Raw genomic sequence first — 19,947 nt, 5'->3', positions numbered from 1 at the left:
AACGCTGCAAATCAGCATTGTCTCCCCAACCGAGCTCCACTTTGATCTCTCTCAAATGACTTTCAAATTGAAATTAATTGCTCAAGAGCCTCTCTAGTGGACGTGGGCTTTCATGATGGACAGACCTGGAAGCTAAAGTGTGACTTAATGGGAGAACAGTTGCCTCCTGTGCGTGAGACCCTGAGTTAGATCCCAGCACTGCAAATGGATAGCAGAAAAAAAAAAAACCCACAGTAAGAACAGTAGCTCTAGAAACAGAGAGCCCTGCGTTCAAATCCTGGCCTGGCTGTTCACTGTAGCATAACCCTGAGTGCGTTCTTCCTCCTCTGTGAGCCTCAGTTCCCTCGACTGTAAAATGAGAGCATGAAACCACTGCATCCATCCTCTCCAACCCGAGAAACCTTTACATCCCACAGAACATTAGGGGTCCTGTTTCCTGACCCTTTGTCCCAACCAAAACACCAGTTCACAACAGGGTTACAAAAGAAAACAATTGGCGGGAGGGTGAGGGACATCGAAGAATCGTATTGGTCTAGAAAAAAATAGTCCCGGAGAGCAGGCATCCACAGACCAGCCAGGACCCCTCACAATCAGAGTCCTGACCGGCCACAAGTGCATTCCCTCAAAGATGTGCCTGTAGCTTCATTACAATAAGAACCACAACGGATGTGTGGGGCCAAGCAATCTGCAAATGTAACCAAAAAATGAAATAGGATTCATACAAATACATATGTAAAGGATTCTAAAAAGATGCCTTCAAAGGCTGTGACAAGAGGAAGCATCTATTGTATGGATAGTGTTGAATGGCTCATGCAGGCTCAGTATCCTACGCGCAGAGGGTGCGAATGACTGCATCCCACAAGTCCTTCCACCGTCCACATCTCAGGGGGGATCTGTGTGTGAAGAATCCACAGCAGACATCTCTGGGAGGTGGGGGCATAGGGGAAGCTTATCTTCTTCCTAGTTCTTTTATCGCTAAAACAAACACTTTATTTTTTTAATAAAAAGAAGCTGTTCCCACTGAAAACCCATCTATGGTGAAGAACCTGCTGCAGGAGCAACGAAGGTGGAAAGTTCAAGTCAAAAGAGGTAACAGGGAAATAGGGAGGAGATGGTCACCACCCCACAGCCATCTCCAGAAAGCAAGCCCGGCAGTCAGAAGGCCAGGACAATGGGGATACGGAAGTCATGACAGAGGAGACAGGAGGGCCATAAGAAGGCAGTGGACACTTGGGAAATCTGTGCGATCCAATGGCAGAGGATTTTGTCACATCTAAGGCCATTCTCGATGCACTGAGGACTGTGTCTGGGAAAGACCGTCAAAGAGCCGTATGGCTGGATGGGAGCTCAGCCACAGGGAACTACCTAGCAACCACGAGCCCCTGGGCTTCATCACCAGGCTCCATCCCTGCAAATATTTAATAGGCTAAAGAAGCAACATAGGCCTTCTTAGACACCGAGGTGTCCTTTAAAATAGCAAAGACTGGAAAACTAAATGGCTATGATAAAAGAAATGAAGGCTGGCACATCCGTAGAGGAAACTATTACAGAGCTGTCAAAAGGAACGAAGAGGTTCCTCATTTATCAGCAAGGCCTGCTCTCCAAAAGATGAGTTTAAAAAGCAAAAAGGCAAGTCAAGCATTATGGAGCACGTCTGTCAGCCAAGTACTTAGGAGGCTGGGGTGGGAGACTCACAAGTTCAGGGACAGCCTAGGCTACATAGCAGGACCCTGTCACAAAAAAAGAAAAAAAAACACAAATAAAAACAAAACCCATAGTGCAAAGTGATGCACAGTGTGAATAGATTCAGTGTGCAGATATAGATCTATATGACTATTAATTATTTACTATAAGAATAAGAAGGCCCTGTTTTTTTACAGTTGCCTGCGGCTAAGAGGTACCACTTAATTGGCTGAAGAGATTTCTTTCCTTTTCCTTTTTTTCCCCTCTTTTTCATCTGTGTTAGCAAGGTTGGAATTTCTGGAGTGGGATTAAAAACGTGAACCATGAATAAAGTTACAACTTACTCCGTCTGACTGGCTAACCTACTAGATGCTGTGGTCTAATTACTGTGAACTGCTTGTTCAGCGCTCCCTCTGCTGGACATTAGGGAACATTGCAGAATTCTATACCAAGTTTATGCAGTGAAAACAGCAAAATGGCCAGAATGTTAAATATATAGATAATTACAAATATGTACGTGTGGATAGCTATTGAATTTCACAAATATATGAAAAATAAAGCTCATATCCTTGTGAATAAAAACCCTTCGGTACAGAATGAGAAAGTCCACAGAAAATCAGCCTGTGGCCAGATACAGTGTAGATGACTGTAACTCTGAGCATCCTAGCATGCGGCTGCCCTCCTTCGGCCTCTCCTTATGGTCACGGGTTGTCTCCAGGTGAAACAGGTGAAAAGGCCTTGGGAGCAAAATGAAAGAGGCCTGTGGACTTTGGGGACAACTGCTGTTGCCAGTCGATGTGACTGCTTGTGCGGCTCTATAGACACATGCGTTATGTATGTGTATGTATGTTATAGCGTGCATTACATGTGCATACGGCACATGTGTATCCACATAGTCATATCTCTCTGCCCTATCTGTACTCCACTCTGGTCTCTTCCCCAACAAGGCTGAGCGGCTTTGTAATCACAAGAGACACCGAACAAACCAGGCCCGCCCCTGGTTCCCGTCCCAGTGTGGATTAAGAAAATAAAAGAGAAATGAGAGCAGCCTCAGAAATGGAGTGGAAGAATGATGAAAGAACAGGAAAGGGAGAAGGTGGAGGTCTGTTACTCAGTCACTGTGTTAAACACCTCACTCACTGTCTCAGTGAGCCCTGTGTTAAGTAAGTACCTCACACTGTCTCACTGAGCCCTGTGTTAAGTAAGTACCCCCACACACTGGTTCACTGAGCCCTGTTAAGTAAGGACCTCACTCACTGTCTCACCGAGCAGTAAGTAAGGACTTCACACACCCACAGCATTAAACAAGACACACACTGCCTCCCTGAGCTTCACAGTTCTACAAGGGAGGAACCATTTTCTCTCATTTTGGAGACCTTGAAAATAGGACTCTGAGACTTTGATTACTGTATCCATGGTTACCCTACACATAAGCTGTCCAGCTGGGTTGGCAGGCATGAGTAGAGAGCCATCTACCAGGCTCCTAGAAGTAGACGAGGGTCAAGGAGAGAGGAAGGGGTCAGGGCCATTGGGATCAGAGAAGCTAGACTTCCCTGCGGGTGGTGCACTGGGAAGATCTCTCTGCCCTGAATGGGGTGGATGAGGTTGCCCTGTGTATATGAAAAACTGTCCCACAAGCTTTCCAAGGTGGCTTTCTGGAAAAGCTTTCTTTCAGATGCTCTTAGAGGGAGAATGCAAACACACAAATATATGGACACACAGACACACAGACATTCGCCTACATGGTCCAAACATGTGAAAGCAGCGTGATGTGTTAGCTCATAGTATGATGACTATCCTATAAGCTATAATTTTTCTGTCATTGAGCGGTTACAAGGGAAATCTTGACAATGTTTCCAAGGCAAGAATTTTAGAAAATAATGAATAAATTCTACAGGGTGGTAGCCAGTAGTTAGCTAGTATAAAATTGAAAAGAACGAAGACTGAGTTACAGTGAGGCCTCTTCCACTACTGTGACAGTTTGCGATGAGGCCAAGTCTGACTTCTTCCTTGCCCATACAGATGCCACAAAGCAATATCAACCTTGCCATTCTTCCTGTAAGACCTGCGATGGATCTGAAACTCTCTGCACTTCATGTCCAGCAGGTCAGTGTGGAGGGGGAGGTGATGGGATCCGAACCCGCATACCATCATCACGCGTGCACGCTGATGGAGATTTGTGTTCAGGCATACAGTACTGATCTAGTCTCATTATATCCTCCCATTGTGGGGGCTCTGGGGGACGCACACAACAAACCAGCAACAAAAACGGGCCTTCTGGGACAAAGAAATGCTTCTTACTCCAAAAGCATGGTGAAGCTTGGGTTGATTTGGCCACAGAATTTTCTGGAATCTGGGGTACTTTACAGTTTCTTGTTCTTTTATCTAAGACGAGGATAAGTATGAGGATGAACACACTGTGGTTTCCCTCATCATTAAGTCTACTCTTGGTACTGGGAGGGGAAGGGAAGGGGCAACAGAACAGCCCATTTCCTGGATCTTACCGTTTTATAGAAATCCTTGGCATAGATAACTTCCTCAGGATAGATTGCCTATGTAGTGTTATGCTCCCATAAAAATTATCTTTAAGAGCTGGAGAGATGACCCAGTGCAGTAGATAAGAACACACACTGCTCATTGTTGTCTGAGTGCTCTGGGATTGTGAATTGTAGGCTGGATTTCTTTGCTTTATGTCTCAAAACCACTTATGAGTGAGTAGGTATTTGTTTTTCTGAGTCTGGGTTACCTCACTCAATATGATGTTTTCTAGATCCATCCATTTGCCTCCAAATTTCAAGATGTCATCTTTTTTCTTCTGTATAGTACTCCATTGTGTAAATGTACCACATATTCCTTATCCATTCTTCACTCAAGGGGCATTTAAGTTGCTGCCAGAGAAAAATGTATAGCTCAATAAAATCCATTTAAAAAAAAAAAAAACACATACTGCTCTTGCAGAGAACCCAAGCTCAGTTCCCAGCATCTACCTTCATGGACACCTGCACTCATACACATTGACACACAGACACACATAGACATAGTTAAAAATAAAATAAAAAGTGCATCTTTAAAAATTAGCATAAGAGCCATATATAAATGTGTAATGTTATTAATACTGCCAAACCCTTATTCTTTAGCAATGGGTTCCAGAAAAGTCTATGGCTATCTGAAACCACAGTAGAACCAAGTCTTGTGTGTACTGTTTTCCTATACATACTTCCCATGATAAACTTGAATTTACAAATCAGACACAATAAACGAATAACAACAATCAATAATAAAATGGAGAATCACAACAATACACTGTAATAAAGGTTTTTATAGCCTCAAGACCTTTCCCTCTACAGTTTTGACTTGGTATTCCGGATCTGGGCTGGCCTCTAGCAGCTGAGACTTGGCTAACGCCCTGAATCAGGGGCTGTTGTCGTGAGAGCTGACATGAGGCAGCATTGAAAATGGTAGAGGCAGCAAGGCTGGAAATATGAGCGGCCACACCCAGAAACAGAAACAAGATGCTTTAGAATTTTAGTTGAGATGGTTTTGAATTTTGTTATTATTATTTTTACATGATGGATGTATTTATTTATTTATTGAAACCATCTTACTATGTAGCTCTGGTTAGCTTGAAACTTACTATGTAGAGAAGGCTGACTTCAAACTCACAGAGATCTGCATATCTCTGCCTCCCAAGTGCATGTGCCACCATACATCTGACCCTATTTTTTTTATCCTTACATCATTTATTAATTTTGTAGGGTGTGTGTGTGTGTGTGTGTGTGTGTGTGTGTGTGTGTGGTGTGCACCAGTACACGTGCTCTTTTTTTTTAATTTTATTTATTTATTTATTAAAGATTTCTGTCTCTTCCCCCACCACGTGCTCTTGTGTGGAGGCTAGAGGTCAAATTGTTGTTCCTCAAGATGGCTTTCCAAGTTGGTGTTTTGTTTCATTTCATTTTGTTTCAGATAGGTGTCCCACTGGCCTGGGGCTCACCAGTTCAGCTGAGCTGGTTGCCTGGCCAACGAGCACAGCATCTTCCCTTCCCTATGTCCCTAGTCCTGGGATTGCAAGCACTCACCACTGCACACAGCTTTTTATGTGGGTTCTGGGGTTCAAACTCGTGTTCTTACCTTTGCATTTTACTGGGCTCTCCCTAACCTCTTAATTTAAAAAAAAAAAAAAAAGGAGTACATTTATGTATCTCTGAGTGTGGGTGTGAACATACCACAGCTCATGTGTGGGAATCAGAGAAACTTGCAGGAGTCGGTTCTCCCCTTCCACTGTGTAGTTTCCAGGCCTTAAGCTCCATTAATAAGGTTTGACAGCAATGGCCCGTACCTGCTGAACCATCTCACAGCCCACATTTGCCTTTTAGAATAACAATGATGTCCTTTCTGATGAGCACACATGAAAATGGAGTGTGTGTTGAAGGGGAGGATGTCTGGAAATTTCACTGCCATGCCAGCCTCACCCGTCACAGATTGGGTGGAAAGAAAGGGGGTCCCATGGAGCAGTTCACATGTGACTGCCTAGATGACAGGGCTCATCAGCAGGACAAAGGGAAGCCCTGGGGTGAGCAGTATCTAATGTCAGACTGTATAAAAGAAGCAGGGCAAAACCCCCTGTGGCTGATCTCCTTCCCAAAGGTCTAACAAATCTAAAGGACTAATAAAAATAAGTAAGTAAATAGATAGATAAATATTTTTATAAGCCTGAAATAGTGTTCCAAATACCTGAACTTTGAAAAAGCAAAAAGAAGAAAGGAAGGAAGGAAGGAAGGAAGGAAGGAAGGAAGGAAGGAAGGAAGGAAGGAAGGAAGGAGAAAGGAAGGGAAAGGAAGGGAAAGAAAGGAAGAAAGAGGGAAGGAAGGAAGGAAGGAAGGAAGGAAGGAAGGAAGGAAGGAAAAAAGGAAGGAAGGAAGGAAAGAAAGAAAGAAAGAAAGAAAGAAAGAAAGAAAGAAAGAAAGAAAGAAAGAAAGAAAGAAAGAGAAAAGACCGCCGTTCTGGGTGTCAGTCCTCTGGGTGGCGTGTGCGCTAGCAGGAGTAACCATGACAACTGTCCTTTGCCCTCCCCTCGTGCCCTGATCTTTAGGTACATACCTGTGGCTGCAGACCTGTGTTCCCTCCTGTCCCCAAGGCACATGGCCGTCGCTCAGGAGCGGCAGCTGCGAGAACTGTGCTGAAGACTGTGCCTCCTGCACTGGGGCTGACCTTTGCCAGAAGTGCCTAAGTCAGCCGGACAACCTTCTGCTCCTCCATGAGGGCCGCTGCTACCACAGTTGCCCGGAGTAAGTGTCTCCCTCCCTTTGTGCTCCTTATTCTCCACAGCACCTCAGAGCGGCTCCTTCCTCTCCCTAGAACGCTCTCTGCACAGCCAGAGCACCCACTAAATGTTATTTGTTGATTGTGGCCTCACTGTGGGCCCACAGAAGCCAAAGCATACCTAAGGCCAGACACCCACTTCTCCCTGTGACTTGTCAGCACCTGGACTCATATTTCTGTGACAGCGGCCATGTGGCCGGCATTGCACAACCGTGGGGGATATTTTCAGAGAGGTGTCAATAGGCAGTCTCATTCCCGGGTGAGTGGCACACTGTTCTTACACAAGCCTGGGTAGTGTAGCCACCTACACACGGCGTCTGTGGTATGGGCTGTCACACATGAGGCTCCTCGCTGACCAAAACATGATGTGTGGGGCCTGACTATTCTTTTCCCACCTTGTACAGACAACTGAATTTTCTCGGTTCTCTTCTGCTTCCCAAATGCACGAGCTCTTCTTAACTTCCAAGTGGATGAGTTATGAATTACAAATAGTGTTAGTAGCTACTTATGTTGATTGCTATGCTTTTGTAGGCCCCTCTAATTTAGAATTCCTTTAGTCTCCTAAAGTCACCTGTGGAGAAGAGAACAGCAGACCAGAAATAACAAGTTTAGCAAGACGTAACAAAATTTGGGTCAAAATGGCAATTCTCCCACTTGAAGCCTCACACTGGTGACTTTGGTGACTTTGGCTTCACCAGAAGCTTCCCTTTTCCATTTGTTCTTCTTCCTTGCTTGGCTGACTTTCCTGGCTGGCCTGGAAGAGTCGCAGACTGCATTGTCTACCTTGGCTACCAGCATTACCTCCCCACTCAGTCACCAGCAGCTTAGGGGTGACTGTCCCTTCCCTTTCCCTCCCTCCTTCCCTCAGATTTCCTTCCAACGCCATCATCCAGGTAGATCACTTTCTAAAGCCATCTCTAACAAGAAAGGTAAAGAGCTGTCATCTGCTCTTACCTCTTATCCAAGGCCTCTTAGTATTGTCTAAAACTATATAGTACCAAGGCAGTGGTGGTGCATGCCTTTAATCCCAGCACTCAGAAGGCAGAGGCAGGCAGATCTCTGTGAGTTCGAGGCCAGCATGGTCAATATAGTGAGTTCCAGAACAGCCAGGGCTACATATTGAAAGACCTGTCAACAACAACAATAATAATAAATACCAGTACTTTCTGCACAAACAAGAGGACCTTAGTTCAATGCCCAGCACCCACATAAATATCAGGAACTGTGATGCACTCCTATGGTCTTGGTACTGAGGAAGTAGAGGCAGGAGGATCCCCATAGCCCTCCAGTCAGCCAATCTATCAAAAGTGATAAACCGCAGATTCAGAAAGAGAGATCCTGTCTCAAAAATAAGGTGAGGAATGACGGAGGAAGGCCCCAATGTCAATCACTGGCTTCTACACATACACGCACGGGTGTATACATGAGAGCACAGACTACTACAGTACACCCCACACAAATAAAATATAAGAACAGAAACATAATCCTAGAGCCCGTAAATGATAGACGCCAATGGCTGTTTCCACAGTCAGGCCTGGTTTGAAATCTCTATTAATATCTCCTCCTCTCTCTCTCTCTCTCTCTCTCTCTCTCTCTCTCTCTCTCTCTCTCTCTCTCTGTGTGTGTGTGTGTGTGTGTGTGTATGTGTGTGTGAGTGTGAATTAGAATATTTTTCTATTTTCCATTGTAAAATAAAGCTCTAACAGAGAAAAAAGAAAATGACAATTTGGGGATAAATAGGAAATGAGACAAATGAGAAAGTTTTAGACAAATTCAATTGCTTCAAAAGTTCCCGAGGAAGACCACCCCTTCTGTTTTATTTCCCTCGGTGAGTCTTGTGGGTGTGTTTTGACTGACAGGAGCAGCAGCCTTTCCTTTTCGTCTGAGTCTCCTTGTCAGCAGCTGAGATTCATCTCTAATTGGCCTAATTGCAACCTCCCTTCTTTTCCTAGGGGCTTCTACGCACAAGACGGGATTTGTGAACACTGCAGTTTCCCATGCAGAACGTGTGAGGGAAATGCTACCAACTGTCACTCTTGTGAAGGAGACTTTGTCCTAGACCACGGGGTATGCTTGAAAACTTGTCCTGAAAAGCATGTGGCCATGGAAGGTGTCTGCAAACACTGCCCAGAAAATTGCCAGGACTGCATCCACGAGGAAACTTGCAAAGGTACCTGGAAGCATCCTGGGGAAAAGCACATTCTCTCTCTCGCACAAAGAAACACATGAACGAAACTAAAGGAACCTGCGAAGGCAATCTCTTCTCACAAAAAGGTTGTGCCCTGACCCAAGCTGGTCTAGCAGGCACACCCAGCAGGAAACCTGATAGGTTTTTCTCCTAATGTAGGAGTGCTGTGTCTTTCCCCTATTGGCTGGGGTTCCACCCCCAGTCTTTCACAGTTGGCTAGTTTTAAAAGAATTTCTGGGGGGAAAAAAAAAAGGAAAGCAATGGGACAAGTGGTTGGCCTTTCTGGACCACCAAGTCTGAGGAATGTGGAAGAGGCATGGGGCAGCTCTTCACAAACAAAACCTTTACTAGGCGGAGAAGATAAAAAAAATTTGAATTTCTTTGTGTAAAAGTTTCACAAGATGAGTGAGATTTAAGCAATATTGGCCCTTGACAGACTAATCATCTTTGATAGAAAGCTAACAAACAAGCAGAAAACATTCTGGCAGTCCCAAAGGGATCCTGGCCCCGAGGAACCACTGGCTAGCACCCCTATCTGAGAACAGAAAGAATCAATCTCCGCCTTCAGTGAAACTCGCCACCTGCTGGCCTATCATTGAGGACGCAGAGGGTGAGATAAGCTTCTTCCCTTGGGACTCTGAGCTAAAGACAAACAAGCGTTCCTCCCAATATCCTCAACTCTCACCTCAAAGGGAATAAGAGACGTTCATTCTGGGGACAGACATGAATGACCAAGGCCTAAGGAGCAAAGATCCGGGTTACCCTACTTGCCATGTTTCAGTGTGACAGGTTCATATGTTTTCCAAATCAGAGCAAAAGGAAGTCCTGAATCAAGGCTCTTTTAAAAGCTCTGGTGGTAACAGCCGGTAGGAGCGTTACAGCAACGTGAGGACATCTCTGCTATAGGCTTCATGTACTCCTGATGACAGCTGTGGCTTCAGGGTCGGCAGAGCTAATGGTCCGTTAAATTAACACATTCCAAGAGAATTTACCTGACAGTCACAGGTCCAACACAGAGGTGGGCAAGGAATGGCTAAGGAGCTAAAGAAAGCCCAAGATAATTTGATTCTGGATCTACAACATTCCAACACTCCACAAGAGTGCAGTCCTAACCAGTCAGCCAGCCTTGTAGAACACAGCTGTTTTGTTTTGTTTGTTTGCTTGTTTGTTTCTAAGAGCTCCAGTTCCTAACCCAGGGCACCGAGTTACAGATAAGATCCTCAAACCCCACTGAGAGTCAAGGTCTTATAGAAGAGACTGATCTGTCTCAAATATAAAAACAAAAATCACAGAGGTGATTAGCGAAAGAGTTATAAAGATATGGGAAAAAAGGTGGTGGAGCAATAGGGAACGACGGCACCTCCTAAAGACATCTCCTACCTGTGATCCCACATCATGGAAAGAGATCAATTTTGCATCATATCCTCCAAGTCATGTGTCTACAGTGTGTGGTGTCTTCAGCAGTAGAGTCTAACTTCCAAATTCTGGGAGGCAACAATAGCCTATACGGCACTAGGGAGTCTCTTAGACAACCCTGGAACTTGAAAGGGGGTTTTCCTTGCCTGGGATTTTTGTTAGTCAATAACTCTTGAGGGAGCATTATCCTTCAGTGTCATAGACCTGCGCGCGCGCGCACACACACACACACACACAGAGAGAGAGAGAGAGAGAGAGAGAGAGAGAGAGAGAGAGAGAGAGAGAGAGAAATAGGCTCTCCTATTACTGTATGTCTGTAGTGTCTATGTAAAGTAAAGCTTATAAAATAAGGTTTCCCTAAGACTTTCTCAAGCATCCTTAGTGGTATTTATCTTTCTCTGAATTACCTCCTCTGTTTCTAAATTACCTTCCCTCCCTCCCTCCCACAAGTTCAGACCCCCACCCTCATTTTCCCCTTGCATAGCACCTGCTTCCTTCTAGACCCTTCTCTAGAGCTCCTTCTCCTCTGTACCACCATCACTCTTTCTAAACTTCCTGGCTTCTGCAGCTCCTTTGGGTCACATGCTGACGTCTAAAGATGTAGACAAAGGACACACAAACATGAAAGAACATGCAGCATTTGCCTTTCTGGGTCTGGTGTATCTTGCTCAGTATCATCGTTTCTGCTTTTATCCATTTACCTGCAAATTTCATGATTGAATTTTTTTTTGTATCTCAATAGTATTCCAGTGTGGCATCATCTAGTCATCGGGTGACGGACATTTAGTCTGTTTCCACGGCTTAGCTACTGTGAAGGGAGCAGCAGTGAGCCTGGATGAGCAAGAACCTGAGAAGGATAGCGAGTCCTTTGGGCATGCTATCCTTCTGGGTCACGTGCTAGGTCTGCTTTTAGCTTTTTGAGAATTCTCCACCTTGATTTTCATCTAGGCTGTACCAGCTTTCAGTCCTGCCAACAGCGGGTGAGGCTTCTCCTTTCCCCGCGTCTTCGCCAGCGTCTGTTGTCAGTTGTTGTCTTGATCTTGGATGAGATCTCACTGATACTAGTAATAAGTAATACTAATTTGCATCTCCCGTTGGCCAAGGATAGGGAAGACTTTAAAGAATTCTCTGTTCGGATCTATAGCCCATTTTCTTAATTAGATCATTTGTTTTCTTGATTTTTTTTTCACTCTTTTGAGTGCTTAATATGTTCTGGATGTTAATCCTGTCAGACGTACAGCTATCAAAAATTCTCCTCTACTCTGTGGGCTTCCTCCTCACGCAGCTGATTGCTTCCTCTGAGTTTTATGAGGTCCCACTTGTCAGCTGTTGGCTTTAATTCCTGGGTGAATGAAGTTCCATTCTGAAAGTCCTTTGAACCTATGCGCTGTACCGTACAGCCAGCTTTCTTCTGGCGGTCCCAGGGTTTCCGCTCTCACACTGAGGTCTTTGGTCCATGTGGAACTGATTTGTGCGCAGGGTGATAAGTATGGGCCTAGTTTCATTCTGCTATCTGTGGACAGTCATTGTCCCCAGGTCTTTGAACAACGACTCCAACATTCCCACCCTCACTATTTCCCACAGCACTGAAACTTTTTGCACCTGGAAGGTGCAGGCCACGTCAGTACACAAATCCAAAATCATATAATCAGGCCACCATGTGTGGGTTCACTCCCAAGACAGGGATTTTTAGATATTGGGGATGCATCCTGACTGGATGGGGAAGGGCAAATGTTATCCTAGGTCAAGAGGCTCAGAGAGCGGAGAAATGATCTAGGCCACCACAAGAGTGATGCATTCTTCTCACCCGTCCCTGGGGGATAACCTGCTACTTCCTCCTTTCCTCAGAGTGCGTGCCCAACTTCTTCCTGCACGAGGACACTTGCCGTCCCTCCTGTCCCAAGCACTTTTATCCTGACTTGGGCCAGTGTGTCTCCTGCCATAAAAACTGTCTGGAGTGCAATGGCCCCAAGGAAGATGACTGTGTGGGCTGCGCTGATTCTTCCAAGGTTCTCTCCAATGGGCTGTGTCTGGACGTGTGCCCCGAGGGAACCTACAAAGACGAGGGGACTGACAAATGCGAAGGTAAGGACTTTCGGGCTGCAGGATCGAGCAAGGGATGCTGGGTAGCCTGTCCACACAAAGCACGCTCTAGGGTCTCCGGAGGATCCAGTTCTCAGGACACTTTTACCCTTTCTGCTCAAAGAAGTCAAATTTGAACACTAGTTCTTTTTTGTCATTGTTTTCTTTGGGGCATGGGGTGTTGAGACGGGTTTTTTTCTGTGTCCTGGCTGTCCTAAAACTTGCTCTGTAGACAAGGCTGGCATGGAACTCACAGAAATCTGCTGCCCTCTGCCGCCCTAGTGCTGGGATGAAAGATGTGTGTCACCACAGTCCCGGCAAAAGTTTCTTTTTCTTTTTTTTTTCTTTTTTTTTTAAATATTTATTTACTTATTATGTATACAATATTCTGTCTGCGTGTATGCCTACAGGCCAGAAGAGGGCACCAGATCTCATTGCAGATGGTTGTGAGCCACCATGTAGTTGCTGGGAATTGAACTCAGGACCTTTGGAAGAGCAGGCAATGCTCTTAACCACTGAGCCATCTCTCCAGCCCCAAAAGTTTATTTTTCAACTGCACCATTCACAAGCTTTGAGAGTGTGAGTCCTGCTAGTTATGGATCACACAGCCCTACCAATGGCACATGCCCATGGAAAAGGGTTCTCCATGCATGGTTTCCAAGAGCTGATGAACTTCTAAAGGATGCTCTAAGCTGATGTTTCTTCTTGAGGGTTCAAGTCACCAATGAGTTCACACACTTAAAAGATCCATCCGTCAGAGGCCTTCCTACCTGCCCGTCAGCTCCCTTCCCTCTCTCCTCTCCTCACCGCCCCTCTTCCCTTCAGCACTTTCTATCCCAGGTCCCATTCCTCTCTCATTTGGCCCTTCTGCCACTACACAGCCCAGAAGGGAACTGCTAGACCTGGGGAGCAACATAGTATGAAAGCCCTTGCCTAGTGTGTCCCAGAGCCTGCACGGGACCCTTAGTACTGTGTGAAACAATAAAACAAGAAAGGAGAGAGGGTCTGTAGTTCCTTGGGCCCCCTTATTTTTCAACTGGGCATTAATCTTCCTTAATCTCTTTTTAGTAACCAGGAAACAGAAACCATAGATTGTCCGTTATCAGAGGACTTCTCAAAGAAGAGAGGAAAGCACCCTAGGAGACAGGCTTTTCTAAAGCTGGGGGTAGCTTACCACCTTTCCTGAGTCCTGGGGCTGAATTGGCAAGAGCTTTTGTTAAGGGTCTTGATTCCTATCCGGGTCTGTCTCCTGCAACATCTGGATGGAATCCCATTGTGCTGGCTGTCAATGTGCCCTCCTCTTGCCCAGTCCCCCAAGAGTTGTGGTTACAAGTATGTGCCACCACACCTAGCTGGTTCTATTCTCTCCTGGATGAGTGACTTAGCATCTCTGGTCCCAACCTGGTGCAGAGAGAATGAGATGATAATAGTAACAGGAAAGCCATGCATCTCTCCATCCAGGGAAACTGGGGGTTGGGAGAGAGCTTCTGTGTGCTGTGTGCTGCTCCAGGCCTGGAGAGAGTGCAGACGGAAGGCCTGCCTTACAGAGCTCATGGTCTATTCAAAGAGGAAGATGCTAAGGACACCAAGTCAAGAGAAAAGGGAGACAGCAAAGGAAGGGTAGGAAGAGGGGCCAGCAGGAATTGAAATTTGAAGGATTTTATGGAAGATACCAAGAAAGGAAAGGAGCAATGACTGTAGGAAGAAACCTGCACATGTCTGCAAGAACAGGATTCCAGGTAGAGGAAATGATGGGTACTGGCACCTCTAAGGGTGGGCTATTACTCATTGATTGTCCAGAACATCTGCCAAGCAAGTGCCTGTTGTACGCAGGTCCTCTCACACCAGCACTGTGCCTTTATGATGTACACCAAAGAGGCCTTTGCCACTGGGCAGTTATACTACATTCCAGTAACTGCTTAGTGACTAGCTAGAGGTATTCTAGGAGATGCGGGAAAGATGTGGCAATGGAGCCTTTGATAGAGGAAAGGCCACATACTGTTGTGTGACCTTGTTCATAGTGTTAAGCCACCGAGTTCCCATACCCTTGGCACAAAGCCCTAGAAGTCTCCAGGAGAATGGTATTCATTTCCTAAAGGGGTGCCCCTGCCTTAACCATCTCTCACCGTCCTGTGCTTGGCTGCCATACCCACAGATTGCCCTGAGTTCTGCCGGATCTGCTCATCAGAATGGACCTGCCTGGCTTGTCAGGAAGGCCTGACGATCGTGAATGAGGTCTGCACAGCGCCCGAGGAGTGTGCAGCTGTCGAGTACTGGGATGAGGGCACTCACAGGTGCCAGCCATGTCACAGGAAGTGCTCCCGCTGCTCAGGGCCTGCCGAGGACCAGTGCTATACCTGCCCTAGAGAGACTCTTCTTCTCAGTGAGTTACACCACACCTCAAGGCCGGCTGTGCCAACTCTCTCCACATGAGCCTGCAGGGTGTGATGTTGATGCCCCTTGGCTGTTAACTTCTTCCTGTCGTTTGTTTATTTTTTCTTTACATTTCTTTCACGTTTTTCAAACCTACAGAAAACAGACAAGATGGGATGGTCCAAGGAACACACTGCCCTTTGCCCATTTCACCCACTGCTAATCTTCATCGTCCCCATCCCCATGCACTTGCTAATCCACAATCTACCTTCACTCAAAACACTGAAGGGGAAGCTAAACACATTTGAGTCACTTTCCCCATGAACATTTTGGTCTATGTTTCCTAGCACAGGGACAATCCCTTTCATTACACAGGACATTGTCAGCACTAATAAATTTGCATTGACACAATGAGTGACGGCTGAGTGGTTTAGAGCACTTGTTCTTGCAGAAGACTCAGGTCTGGTTCCCAGCGCCCACAGTGACTCACAATCACTCCACTGCCAGGGGATCTGACGCCCTCTTCTGACTTCTGTGGGTTTGGGCACAAATGATGTACTTATACCAATATGCAGACAAAACAGTAATACACATAAAACAAAACGAATACGTCTAGAATGTTTTAACTCTACTGTTCATAATAAATGGTCCCAGCTCCCTTTAGGACAGGGCTCGGGATAAGGTCTACATGCATTTGCCTTTCGTATCTTGTAGCCTCCTTCATCTGGGACACAATTTGCTTTTATGCTATTTTATGCTGTGGACCCTTTACAAGAATTCAATCCCTATTCTTTCTTTTGAGTTGGCAAGTGGCTCCCTCTTGACTAGATGGTGGGTGTACTTTCTCAGCCAAAAGAGGTAGCTTGTATCCTCTGAGAGCCGGGTCTGGAGTAGTGTAAGACCCACCTGCCTCTCATCAGTGGTATTCATGTAGATCCTCTCCTCGGAATGATTCCATTTCTCCACTGACTCCCCGGTACTGAGCGGTCTGGGCACAGACACCTTGAACATGAACTGACTAGAAAAACAATGCTGATGTTTTGTGGGCTTCCATGCATTCACCTCTTTTTAATAAATTAACGCATTGATTAATTGATTGACTGTTTTTGAGACAGTGTTTTATATAGGCTGTCCTCAAACTTCCTATAAAGCGCAGGCTAGTCTTAAACTCCTTGTCCTCCTGACTTCACCTCCCACATGATAGGATTACAGGCATAGGCCACTATGTCCTGCTTTTCCATTTTTTGGATACAGGGTCTTGCTATGTGTAGCCCATAGTGGCTTTGAACTTGAGATTCTCCTGTCTCAGCCTCTCCAGTACTAGGATTAGAGGCATGTGCCATCACACCTAGTCAAAACGATGACTTCCTCAGCAAATACTGAATCCAGAGGCAACTCTTTCTCATAGTGGCCTATGCCTGTAATCCCATTCACAGTCAGTAGAATAGACCTCCGAGGGAGATAATCACAGTATAAATAGATGGCCAGCTTCCTGCTCTTGGTGAGAGAGCATCAGGAAGGCCATGCTGGCCCCTCTCAATAGATGACACTGGGAAACACCAGTCTTCTTTGCCTATTTTAGGTCAGCGAACTTCCTTTCTCAAAGTTATTCCTCTTAAAAATAGCCCTTCTAAGTGGACCTCTCCCACCATCTCACCCACTGGGACATTCTCTTCTAGTAACAGCCAATCTAGGATTACCTTAGATGCCTTGCAGAAAGGAAGACTTTCATCAGAGAAGGTCTTCCCTTAATCTGGGAATGTAATTGGGTTAGAGTTAAGTCTTGATACAGAGGCTGCCCTCAAAGACTGGGCACGGGATTTGCCCTGGCCTGATGCCCTCACATTCTCTCCTTCCTGCCCCATACCACCAGAAACAGGCTGTTTAAACACAAGAGAGCTTTTGGAAGACTGTGATAGACTAATTATGCCCTTCTTGAAGATGTCACACCTAATCTCTTAGTCTTTCAATTATGTATTCTATACAGTAAAGGGGGCTTTGTAGCTGGGCTTAATGAAAGATCTTGGCAGGGAGATATTATTCTGACTTTAACAGGTGAGACCAACGTAATCACAAGAGTCTGGCAAGAACAGAATTGATAGGAAGTATATGTTGATGAAATCAGAGGGACAGGGAGGATATTACCCTCAGAAGAGAAGGGGCTCCTGAGCTCATGAACACAGACACCCTCTAAAAGCAAACAGGGGAAAATCAGACACCCTACAGCCTCTAAAAGGAATGTATCTCTGTACACGCATTTTAGATTTCTGGCCTCTGGAGTAGTGAGATGATCCATTTCTGTTTTAAAGCCACAAAGTATAGGCGGAATTTTCTGCCTAGACTGTCAATCAGCTCTGTCCCACCAACCACTCAGCGAATAACCACACAGTCTTATTATTAATTATAAATGCTCATCCAATAGCTCAGGCTTCTCTTCAACCAGCTCATACAGCATAAATTAACTCATTTCTATTCATCTATGTGCTTCCCCAAGGCCCATTTACCTTATCTATGTACTTTTTATGTTGCTTCTTTAAGTCTGGCTCAAGACTCCTCCAACTCTAACCCCTTCTTCCCAGTATCCTCTCTGTCCTCAGTCCTCCAAAACCTCTATGGTTAATTTTTTAAAAATATTTATTTATTTATTATGTATACAATGTTTTGTCTGTGTGTATGCCTGCAGGCCAGAAGAGGGCACCAGACCTCATTACAGGTGGTTGTGAGCCACCATGTGGTTGCCGGGAATTGAACTCGGGACCTTTGGAAGAACAGGCAATGCTCTTAACCACTGAGCCATCTCTCCTATGGTTAATTTTGGTCAGATAGTAGTTAGCTCGGCCCTCCGATTCAACCAACCTGATTGTCAGTCTCAGGAGCATCAGAATGCAATCAAAACATCACACAACAACAAATTTCATGGCCAGTGTTATAGCAACAGTAGAAAACGAAAGCAGAGGTACCCAACCACCCTCAGCTGCCATAGTACCCAACCACCCTCAGCTGCCATAGCCCCAGCCTGCACTTTCCATTCTGCCTGCCGTGGCCTGTCCATGCTGACCTCTGTCTTCACTGATATCAGTCAGCCCATGGGGACCTCATCTCTCTTTGCATGTGATACCTCCTTGCCCAAGGAGAGGATTGTGGGAGCCACAGGTCAAACTTTCTGTCAAGACGGATTCTTTTCCTTCTTCAACAGACACGACCTGTGTTAAAAGCTGCCCAGAGGGCTACCACACTGACAAGGACAGCGGCCGGTGTGTGCCCTGCCACTACTCCTGCAGGACCTGTGAAGGACCCCACAGCATGCAATGCCACTCCTGCCGACCTGGCTGGTTCCAGCTGGGCAAAGAGTGCTTGCTGCAATGTAGGGATGGGTAAGGACCTTCTCATTCTGTAGCCTCTCCGGGTGGCAAGCCATTTGCCAATGAGGAGAGGAGGGCTCAGAACACACAGAGCCACGGGAAAGCCGCCCTGCCTGTGGGGAACAAATATGAGCCAGGCCATAGTAAAGGACAGGAAAAGAGAGAAAGAGTGTGTCCTAATGTAAGAACTCACTAAATCAGGTGATCCTGTTTTCTCGGGGCCTGGCCTCACTGACAAACCACAGATATGTGCGGTCTCAATGCAGAGCTGATCCTCCCCCCTCAGAATAGCCCAACATGCATTAGTAGCGGTTTTTTTTCTACAGTTTTAGGGTCTTGTGTGATTCAGGGATAATATGCAAAACCTAAGCAGTGCAGCTGGGACACTGATCGTACTGGGGGAGCAATTCAGGTACCATCGCCATTTACACGCATGGATTCTGCAACCTGCCAGACCTCCACAAATAGCCCGCTCCACAATGCACAGATTTGGCTCTAAACCTTGATGCTAATATGAAATGCTGATATAAAAGCAGCTTGTGAATAAGAGCTTGATTGTTTTCCTGCTAAGAACAACTGTTGGTGTGTATATCAGGTCTGGCTACAAGCACTCTGGGAAGAAGGCTCGGTGGGGCCTCAGGATTCCACACACCCCCAAATACACACACGCTTTCCCAATTAGTAATCCAGGGCCCAGAGAGGTTCCAGACCCAAATCGAAGGACCTTCCCTGAATGATTTCACCCCAACGGGTACCTTTCTTCAGCCCTAAGTGATGTCTGCATGTTTCATGTATTTTGGTGCTGTATATTGGCTCATGTTCCTGCATATCTCATTTGTTCCCACGTAGTCCACACAGCTTGGGTAAGAGCACCTTGTATGTCTGGATACGCTGAGTTAAGCCCATGCTTTATACTTCAAGGGCTTATATTTGTCCTGGCATCTTCTCATGAAAAAGAAAAAACTAAGTTACTGGAAGTAAAACATCTCTTATTCTTCATGTGTGCCACCCCACACGCACTTCTTCAGATCTGGGGCAAGAACTAGCTATATGCATTAATGTGACCTGATCCTGCCAGCAAGGATCATGGAGATGCGGACGTGAGCCACACCACCTCTGCCCATGTCCTTACCATCTTGATCTGATCCAGAGGGTATCTGCTCCCCTTCAGCAGGCATTGCTGTGTTAGACTGGGGTTGGCAGATGAGCCTTTTCACGCCATCTCCTGTTTGACCCTAAGCAAATTCTCTAAATGTTCTAAGCCATGTGTTTCGGATCTATGCTATTTGAAGTGACAATATAAATTCAGAAAGTATGCCGTGAGAAGTAATTTAACTTCTCAACTAACACAAATATACACTATTTAGAGAGTTCTAGTCCCTAGAATAACAACTTTCTCGAGTCTAATCACAGTGCTAGTAATAACCCCCTGTTACAAATAAAGAATATGAGGCCCAGAGATATTGAGTGACCTACCCAAGGGCACACAGCATTAGGTGGTACTGCTAGGAATCGAAACCACAC

The 19,947-nt window shown here is 45.8% G+C and overlaps 1 protein-coding gene across 3 annotated transcripts in view; it reads left to right on the top strand.

Annotated features, from left to right (window-relative positions):
• The window catches only part of Pcsk5 (proprotein convertase subtilisin/kexin type 5), a 411,377-nt gene that overhangs the window by 374,164 nt on the left and 17,266 nt on the right, over positions 1-19,947 (top strand). For 2 of the 3 annotated variants that reach the window (XR_007594733.1, XM_050158819.1), the window contains exons 28-34: positions 1,009-1,089; positions 3,706-3,789; positions 6,773-6,968; positions 8,955-9,172; positions 12,455-12,691; positions 14,844-15,071; positions 18,258-18,435. Coding sequence is in view for 1 of the 3 variants with exons in the window: in XM_050158819.1 (XP_050014776.1) it covers positions 1,009-1,089; positions 3,706-3,789; positions 6,773-6,968; positions 8,955-9,172; positions 12,455-12,691; positions 14,844-15,071; positions 18,258-18,435 (1,222 nt within the window). In the remaining 2 variants the exon portion in view is untranslated. The remainder of the gene's footprint in view (positions 1-1,008; positions 1,090-3,705; positions 3,790-6,772; positions 6,969-8,954; positions 9,173-12,454; positions 12,692-14,843; positions 15,072-18,257; positions 18,436-19,947) is intronic. The other variant, XR_007594738.1, reaches the window with a different exon arrangement.

The sequence above is a fragment of the Alexandromys fortis genome, unplaced genomic scaffold, assembly GCF_014885135.2.
Source record: "Alexandromys fortis isolate MF-2015 unplaced genomic scaffold, M_Fortis_MF-2015_v1.1 scaffold_10, whole genome shotgun sequence".
NCBI lineage: Eukaryota > Metazoa > Chordata > Mammalia > Rodentia > Cricetidae > Alexandromys > Alexandromys fortis.
Note: the sequence above shows the minus strand (reverse complement) of the source record. Positions and strands in the feature narration are given on the sequence as shown.